Source organism: Aptenodytes forsteri, unplaced genomic scaffold, assembly GCF_000699145.1.
Source record: "Aptenodytes forsteri isolate BGI_AS27 unplaced genomic scaffold, ASM69914v1 Scaffold195, whole genome shotgun sequence".
Taxonomy (NCBI): domain Eukaryota; kingdom Metazoa; phylum Chordata; class Aves; order Sphenisciformes; family Spheniscidae; genus Aptenodytes; species Aptenodytes forsteri.
The window spans coordinates 4,043,035-4,055,448 of record NW_008795317.1 but is presented as its reverse complement, the minus strand read 5'-3'; the positions used below and the strand labels follow the sequence as shown (position 1 = coordinate 4,055,448).

Below are 12,414 nucleotides of genomic sequence, written 5' to 3'. Positions count from 1 at the left end.
GCCGAGCCCTGCGCGGTGGCGGCGCGGGGGGTTGGAGTTGACGGGCCGGGCGAGTGCGTGGTCCCGGGCGGAGGGCGCTTGGCTGCCGCTCTGGTGATTGCATCGCCTGCCGGCCCAGGCCCCCCCGGCAGGGGCTTCGGGACCTGGTGGCGTTTATTTCGCTGGGGAGGGATCTTCCGCGCCCCCCGTGCGCATCCGCGGTGCACCTGGCGAACCTGGCCTGTCGTGCGACCTCGGGCAAGGCGGGACGTTTTGTTCTGCCGTGCACCTCTTGGTTCAGTTTTGGGATGCATTGGGTGTGATAGCAAGAAAGTAGCACCCTTTCATCATGTAGGACTGCCCCTGAGCTAGAACAGTGGACGGTGGTGTTTTAGAATCGCAGCTGGCAAATCTGAACAGCAGTGCAGCTAGTCCCCCTCTCTTGCCTGTGCATGCAGAAAAACGAATTACTGAAAGCATTAAAACCCTTATTAGAGAGGGCACACATCTATAGAAGTTTGTTTAAAGCAAAATGAAAAACAGCCTTTCCTCTGTATGATGCTGACGTACTTAGTGTATACAAGTTAAAGATTGCATTAAATAGGCTTATACTTTCCATACTTCATAGTTAAAGTACATGGTTAATTCTGTAGGAGCGGAGTTGAGGGTGGGGCGAATAGATCCTGATTACATCAGCCATTTCAAGACATTGAAGAGTTGCGTATCGGTGAAAAGAAATCACAGAACTTGTTTGCTTTTATGTACATCAACATAGATTCCTAAGTAATACTAGAAAGATTTGTAACATGATTTTGTCACGGGACAAATGCAGCATGGTTGCTATACCGTGTTCAAGTTTCTGAGTAAACTTTGAAAAACCTAAGTTCTTACAGTTTAGTAATAAAAAAATCCAACCTGGAGGTTAAGGATTGGAAGAATGATTTTTAAAAAGTCAGCCTTCCAAAGAACTGCCTTCAGAGAGCAAACATGTCTGATATGACTTGAAGTTTTGTTATGGTTTAACCCCAGCCAGCAGCTAAACACCACACAGCTGCTTGCTCACTCTCCCCCAGTGGGATGGGGGAGAGAACTGGAAGAGTAAAAGTGAGAAAACTCCTGGGTTGAGATAAAGACAGTTTAATAGGTAAAGCAAAAGCTGCGCACGCAAGCAAAGCAGAACAAGGAATTCATCCACTCCTTCCCATGGGCAGGCAGGTGTTCAGCCATCTGCTGGAAAGCAGGGCTCCATCATGCATAACGGTTGCTTGGGAAGACAAATGCCGTCACTGTGAACGTCCCCCCCTTCCTTCTTCTTCCCCCAGCTTTATATGCTGAGCATGATGTCATATGGTGTGGAATATCCCTTTGGTCAGTTGGGGTCAGCTGTCCCGGCTGTGTCCCCTCCCAGCTTCTTGTGCCCCCCCAGGCTGCTCGCTGGTGGGGTGGGGTGAGGAGCAGAAAAGGCCTTGGCTCTGTGTCAGCACTGCTCAGCAGTAACGAAAACATCCCTGTGTTATCAACACTGTTTTCAGCACAAATCCAAACCATAGCCCCATACTAGCTACTATCAAGAAAATTAACTCTATCCCAGCCAAAACCAGCACAGGTTTTTAAGAAAAAAAAAAAACAAAACGTGTACACACAGAAGTGAAATCAAAGTTATGGTTTGTCTTTTTCCTGAGAAACTCGTTAATAAAAGGTAACTGAAAGACGCTACATTCTTGTAGACTAATGTGTATTGTTGTGATACACAAATAATTCTTTCTATTTCATTCTTTCTTAGCCTAATTCTGTTAGCAGCCTACTTTACAGCTCTGCTTTCCTGGATATCCTTGACTATGCAAGTTTTACTTGGAAAATCCAGTCATCTTCTGCAAGCACGAATATTGTATTAGGCTTCTGTAAAATCTCAAATTGTTTCAAGGGGCCCAGACCAAGTACAAAGCTTTTAATTTTGATTTTTTTTGAAGTTAAGATGTTATAGTTTAGATGGATGGACAATTAGAAAGGTTAAGAGAACTGGATGGTCAGGCTTAGCATAGTGGTTAATGGGTCGAAGACAAATGCCGTCCCTGTGAACGACCCCCCCTTCCTTCTTCTTCCCCCAGCTTTATATGCTGAGCATGATGTCATATGGTGTGGAATATCCCTTTGGTCAGTTGGGGTCAGCTGTCCCGGCTGTGTCCCCTCCCAGCTTCTTGTGCCCCCCCAGGCTGCTCGCTGGTGGGGTGGGGTGAGGAGCAGAAAAGGCCTTGGCTCTGTGTCAGCACTGCTCAGCAGTAACGAAAACATCCCTGTGTTATCAACACTGTTTTCAGCACAAATCCAAACCATAGCCCCATACTAGCTACTATCAAGAAAATTAACTCTATCCCAGCCAAAACCAGCACAGGTTTTTAAGAAAAAAAAAAAACAAAACGTGTACACACAGAAGTGAAATCAAAGTTATGGTTTGTCTTTTTCCTGAGAAACTCGTTAATAAAAGGTAACTGAAAGACGCTACATTCTTGTAGACTAATGTGTATTGTTGTGATACACAAATAATTCTTTCTATTTCATTCTTTCTTAGCCTAATTCTGTTAGCAGCCTACTTTACAGCTCTGCTTTCCTGGATATCCTTGACTATGCAAGTTTTACTTGGAAAATCCAGTCATCTTCTGCAAGCACGAATATTGTATTAGGCTTCTGTAAAATCTCAAATTGTTTCAAGGGGCCCAGACCAAGTACAAAGCTTTTAATTTTGATTTTTTTTGAAGTTAAGATGTTATAGTTTAGATGGATGGACAATTAGAAAGGTTAAGAGAACTGGATGGTCAGGCTTAGCATAGTGGTTAATGGGTCATACTCTGCCGGGATGCTCATAACCAGTGGAATACTGGAGGTTACTGCAGGACTTTATCAGTTACCTGGAGCAGGCAATGGAGTGCACTCTTGTTAAGTTTACAGAAGACATCAAGGCAGCGGCTCCAAAATGCTTGAAGTAGAGCTGCCATTCAGAGGGACCTGTCTAGAGTGGAGGAATGAGCTGACAGGAACACTATGAATTTCCATGAGGAAAAAAGGCAAAGTTGTGCATGTGGGAAGGAAGAGCCCCTGGCAGGGATACAAGCTGGGAACTGCCAGGCTGGTGGGAGCAGCTCTGTGGTAGAGACCCTGGAGGTACTGGCAGACAGAAAGCTGGGTGTGAGCCAGCAGTGTGTCCCGCCTGTAAAAGAAGCCAACAGCATCCTGGGCTGGATCACCATGTGCATAGCCAGTAGATTAAGGAAAGTAATGATCTCCCCCTACTCAGCACTCACTGGATCACATCTAGGTACTGCATCCAGTGGTGGGCCCCCCAGAATGGGAGTGTTCTTGATCAACTGGAGCAAGTTCAGCAGAGGTCACCAAGATGGTCGGGGGGCCAGAGCACTTGCCCTGTGAGGAGAGGATGAGGAAATGGGGCTTGTTCTACCTGGAGAAGAGAAGGTGCAGGGGGTAGGGGGGCAGGTGCAGACGTAAGACCAGCCAGCCAGCACCTGGTTATCAAGACAATGGAGCCGGGCTCTGCACAATGGTGCATGGTGGGAGGGCAAAAGACAACAGGCATAAGTTGCAACAGGAGAGGTTCAAACTGGATGTAAGGAAAGACATTTTCATGGTGAGAACAGTCAGGCAGTGGAGAGGGTGCCCAGGGAGGTTGTGCAGTCTCCATTCTTGGAGGCTTTCAAGGCCAGACCAGACAAAACCCACAGCAACCTGGTCTCACCTCAGTTTGGACTAAAGAGCACTAGAGGGCCCTTCCATCCTGAACTACCCTATATGATCTTAAGTAAACATTGAGGTACCAGTGACTTTCTAATATGGCAATTTCTGTCCCAAGAAGATTTTTATCCTCCTGTTTCCCCATCACTCTTTGGAAGGCTTCCTGGGTAGCTTATTGAGGGGTGGGGGTACAGGGCACAGGGAAGACAGCGGAATAAATAATCTGTTCTAGTCTAAAAGTATGTCTCTTCATTAAGGGTATGTCCAACAGGCACCTGTGCTAGAAAATACTCTTGTCACTAGTGCAGTGTTTGGGGCACTTCTTACCTCTTCTACACAAAGTTATATTCAAATAATAAAGATTAATTGACACTTCATTTGTGTAGAGGAAGGCAAAGGCTAGGGTTACCATTGGGGGGGCGGGGGAAGGACTTCAAGCCCAAGCAGTAAAGTACATCCTTTCTGGAAGAGTATAGCTTAGAACACTATGTATTACTCTCTAGGTCATTGTGACTATTCTTCTGCAAATAATGCATCCTTTTTAGGTTCCTAAGAGAAAAGTCCTGACACAGAAATACAGAAAGCTCTGATAACCACCTGGAGTAAAAGTTGTTGTAAAGACAACACTCTTGGCTTCTGGAGCCCAGGTTGTGGAGTATTGCTTACCTTTCTGTTCAGCAGGCTCCGTTACATTGTAACAATCATCCCATTTTAAGTACATCTTTATTTTTTAGGGATTAAAAAGCCAGAAGCAAAATAAGAGGGGAATACAGAATTTTCTGTTATCCCACATTCTGTTCTGTTAATGACTATTAGATATGTATGAATATCATTGCACTAGATAAAGAAAGGCACGATAAATTCTGAATTCTTGGCATTTTCTAGATTAAAATGCTGTAGTGTCATATATCAAAATTGGTTTGTAAAGGGTCTGTGCAAAACTAGCTTCACATATAGGTATCATTGCAGATAGAAAAAGTCTGGATAGATCTCACTCCTGTGCTCTGCAAGGCAGGAAAGAGAATGTCCAAGGAATAGAAATACTTTTCCTCTAGAACATTGTAATGACTTCCTTTTAGGTCATCATCGGGCATTGTATTTCATTTCAGTGTCATCACTGAAGTGTTAAAACCTAATTTTTGAGAGAATATAGTTGAGAAGATGAGATTGTATCCAAGCAGGAGCATTTCACATAAGTCTTATGAATATTGTCTCACTTTATAAATGTGGGGTTTTTTTCATATTGATGAAAGAAACACTATCTTTCATATCTGGCTCACCATTCACACGGCTTAGTCCTCACCTGTAGCATGCAAACATGCTGTGCAATAGAATAGCTACATTTTAAAAAGTTACCTTCAATCCCTTCTTACAATGTTCTTAGGCCAACTTTTTGGTAGAATTTTTTTTTTTTAGTTTGACTCTACTCCCAGGTGACACATTCAGGTGCATCAGTCTGATAAAATTGTTTGCAATAAATAGATTAAAATATGAAAGGAATCACATGAGTAAGTACATGTTAAATCCAAAATGAAGTAAATTTTTTCCTATTGATTTCATTGCTGTATTTAATAAAACCATAGCTCAGCATGTAAAATGGTTTGCTTTTTGTGCTTCTATTTATCTTAATGTTTCTGGAAAAATGAAGACATCCTGCAATTCAAGTTCTGCTTGGTCAAATATGCAGTGTAATGATTCACTCTATTCTGTACTGTTACATTCTGATGCTTCCCAATGGAGTATTGTTCTGATGCAGGTTTAAGCTTATTGTGGGCTTGCAAAATACCAGTCAAAATATATTTCAGAAATTCTTTTGCTGACAGTAACATAACTAATAGCTTATACTAACAAAAAAATCTCTTAGTTTGAAACGTGTATGGTTCTTTCCATTTCAGTCTTAGCATTCTTAGAAGACTTAATTTTGCATTTAACAAAGTTATGTAAAGTAGCATGAACAATTTAGCCTGTTTGAATAAACAGGAACTTTCTCAGCTAGTGCAGGTGAGGAATCAAATAGGTTAAAAACTACTACCCGTATTTAGGAGGATAATGACTGCCATAACCATTAGAAATACAATAAAAACTATTAATTCAAAGAGTTGGCTTATGTTTAAAGTACAAATAGCAGGACCAGCTTCAAATGCCATCAGGTGAAGACAACTATATGAACTTTTTCCTAGTTCTTCAAGGCTGACCATGATCCTAGTAGGAATTGAGTCATACTACCATATCTTCAGTTGATACAACTTATTTTGCTTGTATCTGTTTAAACCCCCCATAAACCACAGATCTTTTGATTTTAGCAGTTATGAATTGCTTGGAATTCGTTGAGAAACTATAATGGTTAACCTTTTATGCTGTAGATGATACTTAAAATGTACACAAAATCACTTTTACTTAAGTGTGTCATTCCAGTACAAACAAAGCCTCAAGTGATCCTACCTAAAAGTGTGCTTGTGTTTGTGGTAACAAATATATTTAACCTCATACAGTGAGGTATGTTCTACTGTGAAGGACCTGCTATTTAGGTTAGAAGTGTTTAGGTTCAGCAAGTTCATAAAAGCTACTTCAATGCATGTTTTGAAATAATAATTCTCAGCTTAACTTTCTTTCTTGTTTCCCCTTTTCATTTTGGTCCTTACCTCAGTTTTCTCTACTTTCTCATTCCCTGATCTGTTTGAGCAGTTCCCCTAACATTTAAAATCTTAAGTGTGGTGCTATCTCCATTAAATTGTGCTCCAAATCCTTATCTGTTTTGTGCTGTCATTAAAATGTAAATCTAGCTTGGGAATTCATGCTAGCAATAGGCATAAATTTGTTTTAACTTTGAGCATGTTGGCCAGCCAACAGACAGATTGGGTCCTAAGACCTTCAGACCTCCAACAAGAGAACAAACACACTTTACAGAGGGGTAGGCAGAGAATTTTGTTTGTTGTTTTGGATTAGCTACATGTCCTGACCTTTCATTGAGGAATTCAGCATTTGACAAAGCCATTGCTGTAGCGTGCTGATGGAATCAGCTGATGTTGACTCTTCTGCATAAGTACATCTGCTGTACTTCGTCCAAGAATTGGAACAAATTCCTGTTAACGTGATTAGAAGTAAAAGATCAACACCTTAATATCAGAAGAGGAATTATCAATGTGAAACATTTTCTTATGAAGCATAGGTCAAATGTGTAGAGGCATTCATTCCTCAGTGCTATCTTGAGTGTAGTGAGACACTGAGGTTATTAAATAAACCTGCAGTTTTAGTCATGTTAAATACAAGTGACAATTAAGGTCCATTCAAAGTGTCTTAATGACTTGCTTAAAAAATGATCTGTACTGAAATTCTTATGTGTAATACTGAGGATTTCTCTTCAGCCACGCTAAGCTTAGCAAGCAGCTGGGTGTGAGATAAAGCACTTGCCACTTTCTCTCAATAAACACAGACAAGTACGCAGTTGGAACAGCCACGTGATTACACTAATTTAGCTGAGCTTGGTTGGAGCTGACCACAAGATTCATGGATGAAATTCAGGTGGAATTTTACGTTGGGGTGAGGGACCCTGATTAATACAGTGTCTGTGTTAGGCAAACTGAACTGTCTGTCTTCTGCAGCATGTGTTTTGTTTTACTCTTTCCTGAAGCCAATGAACCATATAAATTATTTTTATTTAAATTGCTATGTGATGTTCTTAACTGGCGCCATGCTGCTTTGGAAGTCATCTACAACAGTACACTGATGATTAGATGAGTTTTCTGAAATGGTTTCATTTGATTTCATGATGAAGTTAGTCACTTGAGTCAGGTTTGAATCTCCTGTTGCTCCAACAGAAGGGGATCTTAGAACTATCTGAACAGGAATGTATTTCTAAAGCCTGAAAAGGTATGCAATAACTTACAGTTGTTAACACGACCGATTTCACTATTCTAATAGTAATCCATAGAGAGTCTTGCATCCGGGTGGTATCCCATAGAGGCAGGAGTTTTAGCACTAATAACAAATGGTAGGGGTTGCTAATCACATTTTTAAGCCCCCTATCTGCGAGTTTAGGCATGATGAAAGAAGTATCTTTATCATGGAACTGTTTGAAGTAGTTTGCAGCTTACTCCAATTCTCAGTATTTACAGTTTTTATAGACTACAGATAGCTCATGAAATAAAGCAGACATGGTCACAACGAGCAGGAATTGCAATGATCTAGTAACTGTTGAAGTGATCTCAAAGACTGCTCCTGAAAAAGCTGGGCCCTCAGGAAGGCAAAAGTGAGATTCAGAAGCGGAAACTTAAAGGAAGCTGAAAGATGCATGTTGCTGTGATACTAACAGTCTCCAAGTTTTGGAGAAAAAGTCACCCACACATTTGATATAAACATCTGTTATATAGTTCTTTCTATCAAATCACCAACCTTTTAAAGACAAGCCTAATAAAGTACTTAAAGTTCTTATAGACAAAAATACTGGTCCAAAATTGCTTTCTTCAAGTATTTTGACGTAGCTGGTACTTAGCCTTGAATATATAGCCAGTAACTTCCCCTGGCTAATAATAGTTTCTTAGATGCTTCCTTCTTACTGGTGTGACCAGAACTGCTTAGTCTTAAATAATTCAGTACTTGCCTTCTGCGCAAGCCTGTTCAGTAGGAAGGCACTAGTTACTGAATGTGTCAGAGAATCCAGTTTTGGCTGCTGTCTTTCAAAACATAACCAAGAAGGTCACAAAAGGATTCTAATATTCATTCAGGCACTAGAAAAGTGGGAAGCTGGACCCATGTCTTCAGGGTGGAGCCCTGATGACCATAGGCTGTTTTGGGATGTTGAGAAATCTGGTCTTTGTTGAAGATGCCTGTTGTAGCAGAGAACTTAGAGAATTTACATATGGAAAAAAATGTCTGGTCTATGGCAGACATAAAAGAAAAAGAGTGCCAGTCTGCTTCCAGCTGCAAATACTGTTCAGGCAGTTCTCTTATGCCATACAAAATGCATCAACTAGTCCTTTGAACAGAAACTAGAATTTCAGTGCAGCCTTAACTTGACCCATGGAGAGCAATTGCTGCTTCTGTTTGTAATGAAAACCTGTTGCATTAACCTACTTGTACAATGCTTTTAATTTCTGTGGCAAGTTAGAAAAAAAAATAATTATAGCTATTTCAGGAGCCATAATGTAAAACATCACTGCCATGTGTCCAGGCATAACTGTTAAATCTAACTATAATTATAAAGGCAAGGAGGCCGCCTCATGATGGCTGTGACTTTGTGCACTTAACCTTATCCATAGAACTGGATTATGTAGTTTTTAATTATGGCAAATGTAGAGTACAACCGTCTGAACCGAAAGGAAATTAAATTACGCTGCTCATGGGGAGTACATTGAGGTGTGAAAAGTTGCAGCAGCATGTGAATTATAGGGTGTAGTTACACCTGCATAACATATCCACCTGAGGGTCCCTGAGCACCACTTACTACTTTTGTATGAAACAAGTGGTCCTAACCCTTGGGTTTTTTCATCCTCAAACTATACATCCAGATTATCTAACGCCCAGTTATTTATGGCTACTGCTTGCAGCATTCAGGAGGAAGAGTTCATTGAAGCCTCCTCACTCTGTTTGACCCAAGCATCAGGGATTCCCTGCTGCTAATCCTACTACTCGGATAGAGTCCTAGATAGTTTGGCTATGTGTGAAAAACAAGCAGCAATTTGGACCAAGTACCAGCACAGAAAAACTTAGGATAGCTATAAATTTATGTCATGAGGAAATCAGAAAAGAGGCTTCTATTCTCCTTGCTAAGCCCTGACCCAAAGTTGTAGCTGAGAAGTGAGTGGGCCAACAATGTGTCTTTAGCTCATTGTCACAGGTCTTCATACCACATAAATATTCTTTGTAATGTATCCTTGTAATGACTGGCAGTGTGCCTGCCTAGCCTGACAACTGGTACATTTGCAAGTATTGTATACCTTGATATTTTAATCTTTATTTATGCAGGGACTCAAACCAATAGTTTCCACTGAATCCCCAGCTCTGATTTTTGGAACAACAACTAAACTTGCTTCAGATTTACCAGCAACTGATTCTTTCTTGGGTAAAAACAAGGTGCCAGACCTACAGAAACTTTTTCAGGTAACAACTACTTTGAGAGTAACTTAAAGAAAACTGGAAAGTGGGACATATCTTTCCGTATTTTAATGTGGCTAACTACTTTTGTCATTCTACAATACCAGAATTTTGTAAAGTCTAGTTAAGAAAGCATCAAGTATAGTATAACCTGTATACTTGTACTATAGTACAAGGTATATATGCCTTGTATAGGAGATAAATACAGAAAGTGGAAAGTCTAGTAACATTGTCTGTCTTTTCACTGGGTTCAGAAGATGCTTATTGTATTATTTGACTATTGGAAGTACTTTCTGTCTGGGAATCCAAGCGTATGCCTTAAAGCGGATCTGGAGGAGCAAAGCAGATCATTACTGTTTTGTGTATAATAATTTGAATATTACCGAAGCTGTTCATGATGCAGTATAAGAAGAGCACAGTAAGAAGTTTTCAAAGCCAGTTTGTTAGCTATGCAATTTCTAAGCGTACTGGGACTTTTCATAAAGCAAATCAGTTAAGCATTTTTTTAAAAACATCAAGAATGTGCTTTATATAATGTTCCCTTTTCTCTCTTACATGCCACTTGCATTTGGAATGTGTCAGTCTGACTTGGTGAATAATTTTTTATACGTACCTTTTCACGTTCTTTTTTTAGTGACTCTTTTCCCACCCAGGTCCTCTTTAGAAATATTTCAAGATGCATTCTTTCTGCTTGCACTTAACAGCTTTGGCTAATAAAATTAACTTGCCTTTGTATTTGTCTCGCTAAATGAAAAGCACGTAATACACTTGATTGTAGATAGCCTATTTGTCAGGAGGTTTCCCTCATGGAAGTTTCTTAATTTGCCTGAGGTTGTTTGTTCCTTATGGCCTTGGTACAGGTGTTCATTTCTTTTTTGTTTGTTTGTTTTCTTTTTAAACTCTTCCCACAGAAAGCAGATGGACTGCCAGTACACCTGAAACGAGGAGTTCCAGATAAGCTGCTTTATCGGACCACTATGGCTCTAACAATAGGCGGGACTATCTACTGTCTAGTAGCACTGTACATGGCTTCACAACCAAGAAACCAGAAGTGAATGAACCACAACTCATGGGACTCGTGACGCTTCTCTGAAGAACCTCCTGCATGTAGCTCTTTGCACTTCCTTTAATTCTGTGATCATATAGGGTTCATTATTCAGATCAAATTTCTTGGAGAAAGTGTTTTTAAATTGGTTGCCTTATGTGTTCTAGAAATCAATATGCACAGACTTAAAGACATCATTTTAACATATGGTTGTAGCTTTGCATTTGTTGTCTTGCAGGAGCGTATGAACAGTTGGAGAAAGTTAAGCTTTGCCTTCCTTCCCTCCCCCAACTTAAACAATGTTAGAGATAGGACAGGACAAATACTTTGTGGGCTGTGCTCCACGTTCCTTAGTGGGAGGATGCTGCTGGTTTCCAAAACAGTAAAAGCAAATAATTTAATTATTATAACATACGGGGAACCTGTTTCTGTCATACGCAGCTCATTTTACATAAGCAGGTGGCAGTGGAACTTTCCCAAATGCTGGTGTCTTATTAAATGTTTGTACCTCGGGAGGACAAAGGGCTTATCTCCTTGGAGCATTTAAAGTGGACTTATTTCATAATGTTAGCATCATTGTATGCAGCAGAGTGCACCAGTACCGTAGTGTCAGTTATACCAGTTTTTGGACTTTCATTTGTCAAACTATCTTATTGTGCAATAAAGATAACTACATGAATAATAAAACAGGCAAGTCTTGAAAGTTTCAGACCACTTCAGCTGGCCTGGTAGTGAAATAAACATATCGGTACGCTTTTGTTTAAGTTCAACTTGTAGATCTCAAACCAGCCAATTGATTCAGATACCTTACTGTAATCTTTTTGAGATGGTAATCATCTTAAAAACCCTCTCTTAGAACTCATTGGGTGTTTAACTATAATTTTTGGTGAAACAGATCACCGTCATAGCTCAGCTGCATATTATTTTCAGTACACACATGTATCTATTTATGTACACACATACACACGCATTTCCTTTGCTGAGTGGATGGAAGAGAGAGAAGCCAATAAAAACCCCTTATTCATTCTCTTTCCTTTCTAATATCATAGCCTTGAACTGCAAGTTTCACACAAGTCTTCAAAAAAGCATCCCCTAATTTAATAGATCCTCCTCTGTCTATGAACGTCGAGTATTCACTCTTGGTCACCCAGGCTCTGGATAAGCATGGATTCACTGGCTTCTGTAAAGACCCATCTCTCCCAGAACTGTGCAGAAACCACCTTCCATGTAAATAAGGAAAACAGTTGATAAAAGAACCTAAAATTCCCATTTCTTCAATCTTTTACTAAAAACATTCTGATTTTTTTCCCAGTCAATTTATATCAAAGCCTTATTACTGTTCCATAGGAAAGAAAATAGCTGCTTGTACTGTGATCTCAGGTTTCAATCAATGTTGGTAGTTCAGGATGGGAAAGATTAAGTCACTGAAAAAGAAATTTGTAAGGACAGCAAGACTCAAAGAATAGCAGAGAATAACTAAGTTCTTCAGTAATTGACAGCTGTGTTGCCTGTACTGATAAATTTTTTTATCCTCAGTAGCCTGAGGATACTGA

At 40.2% G+C, this 12,414-nt stretch overlaps 1 protein-coding gene across 1 annotated transcript in view; it reads left to right on the top strand.

Annotated features, from left to right (window-relative positions):
* LOC103899188 (cytochrome c oxidase subunit 7A-related protein, mitochondrial) overlaps positions 1-11,613 on the top strand; it is a 13,883-nt gene extending 2,270 nt beyond the window's left edge. The window contains exons 2-3 of the mRNA XM_009279615.2: positions 9,688-9,822; positions 10,728-11,613. Of these exons, the coding sequence (XP_009277890.2) occupies positions 9,688-9,822; positions 10,728-10,871 (279 nt within the window). The 3' untranslated portion in view covers positions 10,872-11,613. The remainder of the gene's footprint in view (positions 1-9,687; positions 9,823-10,727) is intronic.
* The last annotated feature ends 801 nt before the right edge of the window (positions 11,614-12,414 follow it).